General features: G+C 37.9%; 1 protein-coding gene across 1 annotated transcript in view; it reads left to right on the top strand.

Moving 5' to 3' along the window:
- The window catches only part of LOC150076228 (uncharacterized), a 744,224-nt gene that overhangs the window by 678,055 nt on the left and 49,340 nt on the right, over positions 1–16,829 (top strand). Inside the window, exon 37 of the mRNA XM_090387291.1 lies at positions 10,222–10,276. Coding sequence (XP_090243417.1) covers positions 10,222–10,276 — 55 coding nt within the window. The remainder of the gene's footprint in view (positions 1–10,221; positions 10,277–16,829) is intronic.

Consider the following 16,829-nt stretch of genomic DNA (forward strand, 5'->3'; position numbering starts at 1 on the left):
GGTGGTTGTGCAGGCAGATATGAAGTTCTCTGAGCAGTGCAGACGGGCTGCAAGAGTAGCTCACGGTGTATTGTCAATGATATATATATAGGAATTTTTCTAGCAGGGATAAGGAGGTGATTATTCCCTTGTATAAGGCAATGGTCAGGCCACACCTCGAATACTGTATACAGGTCTGGAGGGCCCATTTCAAGAAGGATGTAGAGCTGCTGGAGCGAGAAGGGCAACAAGATTAGTGAATGGAACAAAGGGGTGCTCTTACGAAGAAAGGCTTAAGTTTTGCAAATTACAGTGTCTAGAGACTAGGCACCAGCGAGGTGATCTGATAGAGGTGTATAAAGCCTTGAATGGTTTGAGCATGCTCAATGCTGATGGGATTCTTCCTCTTGCTCAGAATAATCACCTGAGAGGGCATAAATTCAAATTGAGGAAAGACAGATGTAGGATAGACACGCGGAAATTTGCCTTTAGCCAGCGGGTAGTTGGTTGGTGGAACAGACTTCCATCCCTTGTTGTGGAAGTTGATAGCCTAAATAAGTTTAAGGCTCAGCTGGACAGGTATTTTGAATGAACAGAGGGGTGAAGTGGAAGTGGTTATTTTTTATTTATTTATTTATTATTATTATTTTTTTTTTTTTTTGGCTGATGCTGCATAAGCTTGCTTTCTTGCATCAAATTCCTCTACTAATGCTAATGCTAATTTGTTACTTTTTTTTTTTTTTTTTTTTTCAATGCAGTAAACTCACTTGCCTACATTTAAATGTGTGTTATTTGAAATGACAGGTGTGTTCATTAAATTATCTACCTACTTATGAAGGAAATGAGATAGAGACAAAAATCTTTTTATTTTTCAATGTTTCTCCTGAACTTTTTTTTCATTGTTTTTGTTTTTCCTGAACTTCAATACACTTGTTCCATTTTGTTGGCAATGAGGAAATATCAGACAAATAAAATTCTTTGTCCTGTCCATCAAAGAATGCAGAAACACAGACTTCATTTCATTATCATCAGCAAAGCGACATCCATATATATTTTTCTTGGGGTGTTGAAACAGGAAATATTCACAAGGACCAGATCTGGCCCATAAGGTGGATGGGTACGTTCTGTCAAGTAAGTCTCTCAAAGCAGCAGCAACACCATGAAACCTGTGCATTGATGTGTTGTCCTGAAGAAGCAGCACACCTCTGGCAAGTTTTCCACAGTGTTTTTCCTTTATGATATCCCTTAGGTTGTAAAGTAGGGATGCATATGACTCCCCAGTGACTCTCTGCTTGTGTTCCAAGTAGTGAATGTACAAAATTCCCTCAGCATCCTAAAAAATGATGGCCATAATCTTGGCAGCTGAAGGTTATGTGTCCTAAATTTTTTGGATGGGGGAGAACCCTTCTGCATTCATTGCATTGATTTTTACTTGGTCTCAGGATCCCAGTGATGAACCCATGTTCCATAACCTGTAATAATTTTGGAGATGTAGGTTTCAGGATCCCTTCCATAAAGCTCTAAATTCTCCTCACAACATCGTACTCTGAATTGCTTCTGCACAGGTGTCAGAAATCTGGAGACCCACATTGCACTGACCTCAGTCATCCCCCAAATGGTTATGGAGGATGGTTATAACTGTTCCCTCAGATATGTCATATTCCCTAGAGATTTGGGACACCTTTAAACTTCTGTCATTCAACACAAGAGTTTCCACGACTTGACACATTTCTGGAGTGGTTGTCACAGGCCTTTCTGGACGTGAATCATTTTCAATGGACTCTCTACCCCACCTGAATTATTTGGACCAGAATTTCACCTGGTACTCTGAAGTTGCACTGTTGCCAAAGGCCATTCATGAAAGGATGCAGCCACTATCCTTTCATGAATGGCCTTTGGCCTATTTCCTTCTTTGGTGAGAAACTTGATGATTGAATGATGATCCAATTTTAGCAAATTCGTAATTTGATACTGGTGTCTTACTTCTTTCTGTTACAGCAACACAATCTAAAATTGTAGTGAGACCAAAATTAGCATTATTCAAGTTGAGATATGTAAGAACATGATAAATCATGAATCATTGAAATATAACTTTGGGAAGTACCTTAGGTAGATAATTTATTGAATGTCCCCTCATGGTTTCATCAGATTCTGGATCCAAGAAATTGCAGAGAATAAACAAATAGTTTCATTGAATTAATCATTCTTAAACCATGTGAAAGTAATAATGCTGTAGCTACTGCTGTTTCCATGACAAAAAATAAATTAATTAACTAATTAAAAAGTACACAAACCAACCAAATTAATTTAAACAAAAGTGTACTTTCCCCATGGGAAAAGCCCTTAGTCCTTTACATAATTATTAGCAGAGACAAGGAGGTGATTATACCTTTGTATAAGGCAATGGTCAGGCCAAACCTTGAGTACTGCATACAGGTCTGGAGACCTCATTTTAGAAAGGATGTAGAGTTGCTAGAATGAATACAGAGAGAGGCAACAAGATTGGTGAGAGGAAAAAGAGGTTCTCTTACCAGGAGAGGCTTAAATTCTGTAAGTTTCGGGAGACTAGGCACCTGCGAGATGATCTGATTGAGGTGTACAAGGCATTGAATAGTTTGAGCAGGCTCAATGCTGATGGGATACTTCCACTTGCTGAGATTAAGAACCTACGGTGGCATAGATTCAAATTGAGGAAAGACAGTTGTAGAATAGATATGCGAAGTTTGCCTTAAGCCAGCAGGTAGTTTATTGCAGGAATAGACTTCCATCTGTTGTTGTGGAAGTTAATACCTTAAATAAAGCTGAACTAGACAAACATTTGGAGTGACCGGATGGGTGAAATGGGAAAGTTTTTTGTTTTTTTAAATTTTTTTTTTGGCTGATGCTCTAGAACCTTGCTTTCTTGTATCATATGCCGCAATGCTAGTGCCTGCCTGGCAACCCAAAGGTCGTGGGTTCGATTCCCGCCTCGGACTTGGATCAAAGTACTGCAAAAACCTTGGGAGGTGCATTATGGCCACAGAAGCCTATGCGCCAACAACTACCAAAAAAAAAAAAAAAAAAACCGCAATGCTAATGCTAATAATGCTGTGGCCTATTACACAAAAAGACCAAATAAATCTATTCTCAAAGACAAAAGCAGACCACAAAATAAAAAATGAACTGAATCATAAAATAATCAGAAAGAATCAAAAGATTTTTTTGACCATGGGTAACTGATACACTTAAAGGAGTAACACAGGCATGGTTCTTCAGAAGAAACATGCCTGTTTCATCCAAATGGTCATATTTGTATAGTAAACTACTGAGAAGCAATGAAGTGTTTTCTGGTACCACTATATGACATATGGAAGACCAAACTATGCAAACACAGAGTAGAAAACACACACAAACTCAAATATGGCTAGCCATCATCAGGCTAACTTAACCAACCATACAAGATGCAAATCAAAATTTCCATTTTGTCTTCCATAGGTTGTATAGCATTTTTTTAGCATTAGCATTAGTAGAGGCATTTGATGCAAGAAAGCAAGCTTATGCAGCATCAGCCAAAAAAAAAAAATAATAATAATAAATAAATAAATAAAAAATAACCACTTCCACTTCACCCCTCTGTTTGTTCGAAATACCTGTCCAGCTGAGCCTTGAACTTATTTAGGCTATCAACTTCCACGACAAGGGATGGAAGTCTATTCCACCAACCAACCACCCGCTGGCTGAAGGCAAATTTCCTCACGTCTATCCTACATCTATCTTTTCTCAATTTGAATTTATGCCCTCTCAGGTGATTATTCTGAGCAAGAGGAAGAATCGCATCAGCATTGAGCATGCTCAAACCATTCCAGGCTTTATACACCTCTATCAGATCACCTCGCTGGTGCCTAGTCCCAAGACACTGTAATTTGCAAAACTTAAGCCTTTCTTCATAAGAGCACCCCTTTATTCTATTCACTAATCGTGTTGCCCTTCTCTGTACTCGTTCCAGCATCTCTACATCCTTCTTGAAATGAGGCCTCCAGACCTGTATACAGTACTCCAGGTGTGGCCTGACCATTGCCTTATACAAGGGAATAATCACCTCCTTATCCCTGCTAGAAAAATTCCTATATATCATTGACAATACACCATGAGCTACTCTTGCAGCCCATCTGCACTGCTCAGAAAACTTCATATCTGCCTGCACAACCACCCCCAGGTCCCTTTCATTCCCTATCACTGTCAGTGTAGTACCACAGAGTTGATACGTTGCTCTGGGGTTGCTGTTTCCCATATGTAGTACTTTACATTTGTCAATGTTAAACTTCATTTGCCACCTCTCAGCCCCTCTGCTCAACCTTTCCAGATCCTGTTCCAGTAGCTGAGTGTCATTAGTGTCCTTGACAACCCTGCCAACCTTCATATCGTCTGCAAACTTGGACATTAAGCTTGATATACCATCATCAATATCATTTATAAATACAGAAAACAATAATGGACCCAATACTGAACCCAGAGGGACTCCACTAATAACATTAGTCCACGATGAGCAGTGTCCATTGATTACCACTCTCTGTCTTCTCCCCCTCAACCACCCCTTTATCCATAGCAGCAATTTGCCTCCAATGCCACACTGCTCCAATTTGTGCAGCAGTCTTCCATATGCAACAGTATCAAAAGCTTTTCTAAGATCCAAGTATATAATATCAAAGTTATTCCCTGCATCCAGTTCTTTTGTGACTGCATCATAGTATCCAATCAAATTGGTCAGGCAAGACTTCCCCTTAACAAAACCATGCTGTGTCTGAGCTATAACTGAAGTCTTGTCTAGATGATCCTGCAGTGCTTCTTTAACTAGTGCCTCCATTAATTTTCCAGGAACAGAAGTTAAACTAACAGATCTATAATTACTTGTGTCGCCCTTTGATCCTCCTTTGTGAATTGGGGTCACATTTGCATATCTCCAGTCCATGGGTACTTCCCCTGAGTCCAAGGAAGCTCTCATAATTATGTCTCAGGGTTTGCTTACTTCCTTTGCTGCCTCCTTTAATATAACTGGATAGATCCCATCCACCCCAAGTGCCTTTCTTGTATTTATCTTCAACAATTTCTCCTCCACTTTACTCTCAGTTATTACAAGATTCTCTAGCTTACTGCCAGAGTTGAATACACCTCTGGCATTCCCCTCGCTGAATAACTCCTCATCTGTGAATGTCGATGCAAAATATTCATTCAGTTTGTTAGCTGCCTGAGAAGGATCATCAACAGTTGACCCATCGATATCAAGTGGACCAATCTGATTCATCCCCTTCCTTCTAGAGTTTACATAAGTAAAGAACTCTTTGCTGTTTTTCTTTGCATCCCTTGCCAAAGATTTCTCGTAATCTGCCTTCGCCTGCCTAACCTCCTTTGTAACTTGGTTACAGATCAATTTGTATCTATCATAGGCTTTTGTGTAACGTGTTAATTTGTATGTATCCCATGCATTTTTCTTCTCTGAAATATGTCTCATTAGTTCATCTGACATCCACTTAGGCCTAAACCTTGAACAATATTTCTTAGTTGTAAAGAAATGTAAAGCTTAGCTATTTAAAGCCTAGTAGCTTCCAAGATAAGTTCTTTGAATGCTTCCCATTTTGAATTTGCTGTTGGTAACATCATCAGTTGGTCCCACTGTATAGAATTTAAATACTGTCTCAGTCCATCGTAGTTGCCTTTATGAAAGCAATAACCCTTCCCTTTACCCCTAATGGTAGTTACCTCTTTGAGTAAATCCCATTTCAGCACACTGTGATCACTGCCACCTAGTGGTTCATTTACCTGCAGATTCTTAATGCATGAAGAATCACTACTGATAATCAAATCAAGAGTATTACTCCCTCTAATTGCCTCCCGAACATGCTGATGTAGAAAACAATCATCCAATAAATCCACAAAAGCCTTGCCAGTGTGTGAGTGACCAGCACCCAAATTCCAGTCAATATCTGGGAAAATGAAATCCCCCATTATAAGACTCTCTGATTTACTGGCCCACTCTATTTCCCCGTACAGTTTCTTATTATACTCATCAGAGTCATTGGGCCTATAGCACACTCCTACTCTCAATTTTGATCTCCCAATGCTTATGTCACACCAAACTGACTCGACACTGCACTGTCCAGCGATGTCCACTGGCTTCACTTCCTTGGATTTTATGTATTTCTTAACTAATAGCATAACCCCTCCTCCCTTCCTATCCTGTCTATCCTTTCTGTAGACATTGTACTCCCCAAATTCCAGTTCTGCATTCCTTATATCTGTGTGACACCACGTATCTGAAATCCCTACAATATCTGCCTTTGATGTTTTGAGCAATACCTCAAATTCATCAAATTTATTTACTAAACTCCTAGCATTGGTGTACACGCAACTATACATGCACCTGTTCTTTTTCTTAGCTACCCTAATACAACCTATGTGTTTATTTGTACCCCAATGATTCCCAGCAGTCTCTGAAATATCCTGCATCTTATTTTCCAAGCTGCGGCTCATTCCAATAGAAGCAGTACAAGAATCCCTTTCACCTCTGCCAGTGGCTACTGTTAATCTATTAGTCCTTGTATCCCCCCAATCTAGCAGTTTTCCGACCCACCTAACACTGCCTCGATAGCATCAGCAAACATTCTTGCACCCTTTCTATTTAAGTGTATCCCATCCCTGTAGAAGCAGTCTCTCCTGTTAACAAGTACAGACCAGGCTGAAAAAAATTCTGCCCCTTGAGCCTTGCACAATCTTTCCAGGGCCGAATTGATCGACAGGGCTCTCATCATATACTCCCTCCTATCGTGTCTGGGCAGAATTGCAGACACTTTCTAATTCAACCCTAATTCATGGCTTTTTTTCAACAGTGACCTATACTTGTTAAGTAATTCCGCCGGTCTCCTACTCTTAATATCATTAGTGCCAACGTGTACAACTATATCACCTTTTGTGCCCTTAAAAGATGATATCCGCTCTACAACATCATCAACCTTTCCCCCTGACAGACATACCCTGGTCCTGTTCCACCTATCCTTTTTACAAAGCAAGTTTCCCATTTCCCTGACTATAGAGTCACCAACAACTACTAGTTCCTTTGGGACCAGCACATTCTGCCTTGGGTGCCGCTGTGTTGCGTGATGACCAAGTGCAAGCTCTGACATTTGTGTGGGCAGCTGAGAGCTTGATGGGCCCCTCACTTTTAATCCTTCGAGGGCATCCACCCTGTCCTTCAAGCTCTGTATAGAGGCACAGTGAATTGTTGCTTTATTGTTACTCAGCAGTTCACTATGGAAATAGACCTTTTAGGTGTTGACAGGTGTTGGTGCTTCCCTGAAGAAATCATGGCTGTTACCCCTAATCTTTTGACTCTTAATTCTTGCTTATTATTTTATGATTTCAGTTTATTTCTTATTTGGTCATTTGCTTTGGTTGTTTTCTGTAATATAAGCTGCAGCATCACACCAACCTCTCAAAGGGCTAATGGATCCTTCACAAAGTGAAAGTAGGTTTCCAAAAAATTGTTTTTTTTTTTTTTGTCGAAGTCACAGTAGTAGTAGTAGTTGCCTAAATATGGAATGTACAGGAGTTTCAGTACTATTACTCTTATATGGTTTAAGAGTGCTTAATTCAGTAATTAAAATGCTGATTTATTTGTTTAAATTTTCTTTCTTCAGGAGAAATTAGAGAAAGAAGACAGTGGGTTCTATATAATGGTAAAGATGCTTGAACAATTTGTCAACCCATAGAGGTGACATAGAGCATTATTATACTTATTTTTTATTTTTTTTTTGTAAGTTAACAATTTGATTAATTCATTTTCATTATTAATTATATTATTTTATTAGAAAAAATTATAATGTTATATAAATTTTAGGTGCTTTAAGGAAGAATTGGGTTGTAGAAAGTTTGCTGTACAGTCGAAGCTATTTATAGCGACCCTCTTTTTAACATCCCAACATGTTATAACATACTATGTAGTAGTCCCAACCAATTTCTCATTACCCTAATGCTATTTTGTATTCAGTATAACAACATTGAAAACAAAAGGATTTCTCTATAATGACCATAAATTTCTACCTCTTAATCTGAATATTTACTTTTTTATTACAATATTCATGTTTAAAATGTTAGAATCACAGCAACTAATCTCGCAGTCAGGGCTTGCAGCCTGACTGTGAGAAATCATTTGTTAAGATTTTTCATGCTGTTTTCTCACAGCGTGGTAATGAATGAACATCATCAGTTAGAAGCCAGTTTCATTAGTTAGAGTGTATGTTTTTTGGTATGGCTCCAAGAAAGTGGATTGCTTTGCCAATTGCAGGTAAAATTTGAATTTTTCAGGCTGTAGATAATGGTGTGCATTCTAAAACTGACCGGCAAATATTTCAGCATTCCTAATAGTACTCTGTTCACTATTCTGAACGAAAAAGATAGAAAGTTTAGAGAAATCTACTGCAACAAGTAGGATTCGAGCATGAAAGGCGAAGTATCCAAATCTTGAAAAGGTACTTTTGGAGTGGCTAATGTGATGCATGCAAAAAAACATTCTGTTAGATGGTAATCTTTTAAAATCTAAGGCAGAATAGTTTGCATATTGAATAGATACTGAAGAATATTTAAGTTCAGATGAATGTCTCAGAAATTTAAGGCTCATCATGGCCTGTCTTTCAAAAAAATGTGTGGCGAAAGTGCAGCCCTGGACACTGACGCCACAAAGGAATGGAAGGAAAATTGTTTAAAAAATGTTTTGCTGATATACGACCACAATGACATCTTCAGTGCTGATGAAACTGGACTCTTTTTTTTTTTTTAATTGCTGTGGATAAAACACTTACACTTAAAGGTGAGAAATGTAGTGGCAGTAAAAATGCCAAACAACAGATTACTATTCTTCTGGCGGCAAACATGTCTGGCACAGAGATTCTCTTTTAATCATTAGGAAAGCCCAGAACCCTCGCTGCTTTAAAGGTTTGAAGTCATTACTAACTATGTATTGAGCAAACCAAAAGGCATGGATGGCATCACAAATCTATGAAGAATGGATCAGGAACTTAGATTGCAGTATGAGTGAGAAGAATATAAAAATTTTGCTGTTTGTGGATAACTGCACCCCTCATCATCAAGTAAAAGACCTATGTGCAAAACTACCGAAGAATGCTATTAAACAAAATTGTGCTGTCTTGAAAGCAAAATTCAGTGCGAAAGTGACATCCTGCAGACAATGTATTTATATGTTTCTGCATGGGTTGAATTTGATGAAAAAGTGATCGCCAACTGCTTCAAACTGGATTTACCACCTTAAATGATGAAATATGTGAAGTTTCGCATACTTCTTCCTCTATTAATTGCAAAGAACAGTCCGATAATAGTGAAGAAATATTTGAGCATGTGCATCATCACCTAAACTTAAAGGAAAACTTAAGCTTCAAAGATTATGCAGAAGTGGATGTGGACATTGAATGTTTCAGGATAAGCACGAATGAAGAGGAACTCATTGCAGATGTAATTGAATCTTTTGAAATTTGTAATGATGAAGATGAGGAAGCAACTATGCTTGAACAAGAAAATGCTCATCAAGGATTAGAACTTGTACATTGATTTTTTTCAAGTGCAGCCTAACTGCGAAAGTGAAATAACTGCTATCGTGAATCTTCATAATTCTCTTTTAAAACATGCTCTACCATTGAAACAGTGTGTTCTGACAGATTATTTTAAAGTATAAAACAATTATCTTGTTAGGTCTTGATAGATGTGTAGCCTATGTAGTGAAATTTACAATTTAATTATAACCTTACTGCACTCTACAATCAATGCAAAATTTATTTTTCTTGTTTAATACTGTAGTACATCTTATAAATAAGATTATACTATATTGTATTAGTAGGATTACATTAAATGTTCAAGCTTTTACTTGTTTTGTTGTTGATTTTATAAACGATCAATATAACATCCTTCCGATACAACAACCATTTTGCTCATTCCCCAGAGGGATTGTTATATAGAGCTTCAATTGTATAATTGAAAACTTGATGTTTTTAATTTTTTTTTTTGATTTGCTCTTGAATGTTAACAATTATCATTAACATTATTATTAAATGTGTGTGTGCGTGCGTGCGTGTGTGCGCGTGTGTGCGTGCGCGTGCGCGCGTGTGTGTGCGTGCGCGCATGTGTGCGTGTGTGTGTGTGCGCGCGCGCGTGTCCATTATAAACTCTTATTTTTAATATTCTGTTAATTCTTTATTCCAGAACTGGAAGCCAAATTAGAAAATGCATTAGATGAAAGAAGAGCATTATTAGATAGGTATATCTCTCTCTCTCTCTCTCTCTCTCTCTCTCTCTCTCTCTCTCTCTCTCTCTCACACATGCACACACTTTCAGTATGCTTATTTAAGTAATCTTAAATGTTGCTTTGAATGATATGGTGTATAAGTAACATCTGATTTTCATCTGTATGTAACTTCCAACTAAAATAAAAAATAAAAAGATATTTAGATCTCATGTAGGCAAAAATGGCATCATTTCCTCTTTTTAATTTATTTAAGAAAGTTTTAACCTAAATTTAAGTAAAATTTGTTGCCATATTGAAGGACCAGAATTATTTTATATGATTAACATTTAAAGAAGGATACTCTATAAAATTTATTTTTTCAGAAAAAAAGAATACTGGCACTTTATGCATATATATTAATCATTGTCTCTATTTACCAAATAAATGGACCAAATAAATATCTGAAAATTTCCAGTAACATCGATCATTACACTTTTTATCTTGTAGAATTTAATACTACCATTTATATCATCCATGTTGTTTGGTACAGAGCAGTTTTGAAGCTGGTTTAATGAGATCTTAGTTTATTCTTCTTTATTCCCAGTAAAGTTTAATTAACCCACTGAGTGCAGAGGGCGTATGTGTGCTTTTGATAAATAGTGACTAATGCCCAACACTCTTGTACAACTTTAGTGCTGCCAAGTTTCTTCTCATCAGTATTTCATGAACATTCACAATTGATTGTTTTGTGTTTAATCTTTGTGTGTGTGTGTGTGTGTGTGTGTGTGTGTGTGTGTGTGTGTGTGTGTGTGTGTGTGTGTGTCCTTAAATTTTTTTCATTTGTAGTTACTGTAGCTATAGCAGATGAAGAGAATAGTCTCTTAAATAACAAGAGATCAAAAAAATTCAAGTAAATTTTCTCATGCATTCATTTAGCAGAATTAAATTTTCAGAAAAAAAGGTATCAAGATCTGAAGATGATGCAGCCTTCTCTTGAGAAAGGAAAAAACCGGGAGAAATGTCAATAAAAATATATATTTTTTTTTTCCTTTAAAAAATCCTTTATCTTGATTTTTAATTTAATTAATCCCAAGCACATTCATCTTATATTTTTAAAAAATTGTTAAAACAATGTATTCTTGTTTTTACAATAACTTATTAATAAAATCTGTACATGTTACTGAAGATAAAAAGAATTCACAAAAATTTTTCATATAATGCTAAACACCTTCCATAAATTGTATTAAAATAGGTAAAAAATAAAGTAAGCAGTTTTGAGTGCACACTGGGATTCAAGGGATGTTCCTACAGACTTGAGATTTTCAAATGTCTCTCTAGTTCACAATGGGTGTGTTGTGTAAAAGGGTGAAGTAAACAAATACAGACCTTTAAGCTTGACTTCTGGACCAGGGAAAGTAATGGATTCACAGCAGTTTTATGAACACATTTGTTTAGGGGGAAGTCTTGTCTGACCCATCTAACTAGCTACTATGAGATAGTGGCAGAGGAACTGAATGCAAAAAATAATTTTGGCATCGTATATGTGGATTTCATAAAGCATTAGCATTAGTAGAGGCTTATAATGCAAGAAAGTAAGTTTATGCAGCATCAGCCAAAAAAAACACTCCTATTTCACCCCTCTGTTTGTTCCAAATACCTGTCCTGCTCAGCCTTAAATTTATTTAGGCTATCAACTTCCACAACAAAGGATGGAAGTCTGTTCCACCAACCAACTACCCACTGGCTAAAGGCAAATTTCTGCACATCTATCCTACATCTGTCTTTCCTCAATTTGGATTTATGCCCTCTCAGGTGATTATTCTGAGCAAGAGAAAGAATCCCATCGGCATTGAGCACTCTCAAACCATTCAAGGCTTTATACACCTCTATCAGATCACCTCGCAGGTGCCTAGTCTCCAGACACTGTAATTTGCAAAACTTAAGCTTTTGATAACATTCCACATAAATGACTACTATGCAAATTGCAGCAGTGTGGCATTAGGGGCAAGTTACTACTGTAGATAAGTTAGTGGATAGGTTAGTGGCAGAAGAATGGTTATTGATGGCCACCACTCTTCATGGACTAATGTTATTAGTAGTGTCCCACAGTTTTCAGTGCTAGGTGTCATATTATTTTCAATATTTATTAATGATATTGATGTGGGAATTATCAATTTTAATGTCTAAGTTTACTGATGATACAAAGATTAGTATATAATGGAGATGATGAATAACTGTAATCAGACTAAGCTATTTCAAGAAGACTTGGACAAGATAGATGAAGTACTTTATCCATCTTGAAGTAATTGAGATTTAACATTGATAAATGCAAGGATTTACAATTAATTCCCTGAACTCTTCTCATTTAGCATTTGTTAACATTAGTTGGTTCAGTATCTGAAAAGTTAAAATCCCTTATTATGATACTATCTGGCCCATGCTATTTGTCCATATTATTGTTCATTACCTCAATACAGTAATTTGAACTATGACGTCTTGGTCTCAATTCTGTTTTCTCAATGTTTACATCACACCAGACTGACTGAACATTGCACTGTCGACATTGAGTCTGTCTGGCGGGCCATGTCAGTTGAGTGCACTCTTTTAGAATCCATATGCTTCTTACCACAACTCCTCCCCCTCTTCTTTTCTTTCTTTCACGCTGTACTTGCCATATTCAAATTCTACATCCTTATGTCAAAGTACCACCCTGTAATGTCTACATTTGATGACAATAAATATTTCAAACTCATCAAATTTATTTTTTATTCTCCTAGCATTAGTGTACAAGTGTGTATGTATACACACTCACCTGTTTGTGCTCTTAGCAACCATAACATAGTCCATATATTCATATATTTGCTTGTCCAATGACGACCCACCAGTAAGACTTGTAATACCTTCCATCATGCAATCCAGCTGCTCCATGTACATGTAAAAGCACTGCAAGAATCAGTCTCACCTCTGTTTATAGCTGCTGTTAAACAATTAATCTGTGTTCCCCTCACCAGTTAGCAGTTTTCTTGCCTTGAAAGCATCAGCATATATTCTTGCACCTCTTCTATTTAAGTGTATCCAATCTCTGTAAAAGCAAATCCCTCCTGTTAACATGTACAGGCCTTGCTGTGAAAAATGCTACCTCGTGTATCATCTGCAAACTTGGACATTAAGTCTGATATATTCCTTCATCAATATCGTTGATAAATACACAAAGTAACAATGGGCCCCGCACCGAACCCTGGGGTACTCCACTAATTACATTAGTGTGCATATAGCAGTGTCCATTTAGTACCACTCTCTGCCGTCTCCCACTGAACCATCCCTTTATCCATTGCAGCAACTAGCCCTTAATGCCATACCACTTCAGTTTGTACAGCAGTCTTCCATGTGCAACAGTATCAAAAGCTGAAATTCAAGTATATGATATAAAAATTATTTTTTGCATCCAGTTCCTTTGTGACCACATCGTAGTATCCAATCAAATTTGTCAGACGACTTCCCCTATTCGACTCATGCTGTGTCTGAACTATTACTGCAGTCTTGTCTAGGTATCACCTCTTTAACCAATGACTCCATTATTTTCACCAGAACAGAAGTTAAACTAACAAGTCTATAATTATTTGTGTCACCCTTTGTGAATTGGGGATACATCTCCAGTCCATGTAAACCTCCCCTGAATCTGAGGATGCTCTCTTAATTATGGCTAAAGATTTCCTAACTTCTCTCGCTACTGCCTTCAATATAACTGTATAGATTCCTTCCATCCATCCCAGGTGCCTTTATTTTTATGTTTAACTTCAACAATTTCTCCTCCACTTTGCTTTCAGTTATTACAAAATCACTTAGCTCCCTGTTAGAGTTTGATAAACTTCTGGCATTCCCCTCCTTGAATAACTCCTCATGTGTGAATGTATATATGTAGATGCAAAATACTCATTCAGTTTATCAGCTACTTGAGCAGGATCATCAATAGTCAAATCATCTATGTTAAGTGGACCAATCTGATTGGTCACCTTCCTTCTAGAATTTACATAAGTTAAGAACTCTTTAGTGTTTTTCTTTGCCAAAGATTTCTTGTAATCTGCCTTTGCTTGCCTAACCTCCTTTGTGACTTGATTACAAACTAGCTTATATCTGCCGCTTCTGTCTCCTGATAATTTATGTGCATCCCACGCATTTTTATGTTTATGTCACACCAAACAGAATACCCATACACAGGTTTCTCTGCCGTGAGCCTCATTAATTCATCTGACATCCATTTAGGCTTGAACTTTGAACAGTATCTCTTAGAGGCCACTGTAGTCACCTTTACGAAAGCAAAAACTGTTCCCTTTACACCTGATGGTAGTTAACATCTTTAAGTAAATCCCACATCAGTACACTGTGATCACTGTCAACTAGTGGTTCCTTTATCTGCAAAGTCTTAATGCATGAATTATCACTGCTGATAATCAGATCAAGAGTATTACTCTCTCTCTCTCTGGCAGCCCCTCAAACATGTTGCTGTAGAAAACAATCCTCCAATAAATCCACAAAAGTCTTGCTAGCATGTGAGTAACCAACCCACAAATTCCAGTCAATATTCAGAAAGTTAAAATCGCCCATTACAAGACATTCTGATTTACTGGCCCACTCTATTTTTCTGTACATTTGTTTATTATACTCATCAGAGTCATTAGGCTTTTTAACACACTCCTACTCTCATTTTCCCTTTCCCAGTGTTTATGTCACACCAAACATACTCAGCGTAGCACTGTCCACTCATGTCAACTGGATACACTTCCTTAGATTTTATACGTTTCTTAACTAACAGCATAATTCCTCTTCTCTTTCTATCTTGCCTATTCTTTCTGTGCGCACTGTACTCCCCAAATTCCGATTCTGCATTCCTTATATCTGTGTGATACCACGTCTCTGATATCCCAACAATATCTACCTTTGATGTCTTGACCAGCATTTCAAATTCATCCAATTTATTTACTATACTTCTGGCATTGGCGTATATGCAAGTATACATGCACCTGTTCTTACTCTTAGTTACCCTAACACTACCCATGTATTTACCTGTTCCATGATGACTCTCAGCAGCTCTTGAAATCCCCAGCAACTTGCTCTCTAGGCTGCTGCTCATTACAGTAGAAGCAGTGCATGAATCACTGTCGCCTCTGCCTGTGGCTACTGTTAATCTTTTAATCTATGAATCCCCCCAAACTACCAGTTTTGTAACCCACCTAACACTGCCTCGATAGCATCAGTAAATATTCTTGCACCCTTTCTATTTAAGTGTATCCTATCCCTGTAGAAGCAGTCTCTCCTGTTAGCAAGCACAGACCACTCTGAAAAAAATTCTACCCTGTCAGCCATGCACAATCTCTCCAGGGCTGAATTGATTGACAAGGCTCTCATCATATACTCCCTCCTATCATGTCTGGGTAGAATTGCAGACACTTTCAAATTTATCGCTAACTCGCGACTTTTTTTTCAGCATTGACCTGTACTTATTAAGTAAATCTGCAGATCTCTTACTGTGAAAAAGTCATGTGCCAACCTGTACAACAATATCACCTTTTGTTCCCTTAAAAGATGATATATGCCCTACAAGGTCATTAACTTTTTCCCCTGGAAGACATACCCTGGTACTGTTCCACCTACCCTTTTTGCATAATATATCCCCATCTCCTTGACAATAGAGTCACCAACAATAACTACTTTCTGTGGGACCAGCGCATTCTGCCTTGGAGATTGCAGCTGTGTTGCCTGATTCACAGGAGTGAGTGACGTGGCGTTGACTTGGACAGCTGAGAGCTTGATGGACCACTCATATTAATTTTTTCGAGGGCACATACCCTACACCTCAAACTCTCATAGACACCATCAGAATGCTGAGTTGGTGCCTAATGTCTTCACAGTCTCTGCACCTAGCACATACAAAGGCATCCTCCTTGGCTAGATTTGGCACCTCCGTAGCCAGGTGGGCAGGAGCAGCAGTGCTTAGCACACGCTTTTTGATTAGACCGGGGTTTGAGCCCGTGATCACCAAATACGGAGGATGCGGAAAGGTCAGGGAATGACCACCGCATATCCCCAGAGCAATATGGCCTTAGTTGCCTCCAATGTGGCCTCCTAAAAACCAAATAACAAACAACAACCATGGCTAGATCATGTCCTGTTCTAGACGGGTCTGCAAACATTTCACATTTCACACATTTTTTTAGACTGTGATGCGTTGGAGAATCGTCCCCTTCGGTTCTCCCGCAAGCCACAGTACTATTGCTACTTTGTGCGCGCTGACATTGTAAAGACCTAAACAACATAATGATCTAGGCATTTTGTAAAATCAGTGTACTTCTCCAATGGAGGTACATATCATACATAGTGTCTTTATATACATAGTTGTGAGTAACTAGGTTTACTAGTTACTCACAAGTTACTCACAATTTACTACAAGTTACTCACACCTAGTTACTAGTGAGTAACTAGGTTTACTTAGTGCATTGATCTCATATTGTGAAAGCACTTCGTAATGAGTTGCCTTCATATATCCTACTCTAAATAAAACTACTGCTCCAGTGGAGAAGAATATTGC

The sequence above is a fragment of the Mastigoproctus giganteus genome, chromosome 13 (genome assembly GCF_048544385.1).
Source record: "Mastigoproctus giganteus isolate SK-2022 chromosome 13, ASM4854438v1, whole genome shotgun sequence".
Lineage (NCBI taxonomy): Eukaryota > Metazoa > Arthropoda > Arachnida > Uropygi > Thelyphonidae > Mastigoproctus > Mastigoproctus giganteus.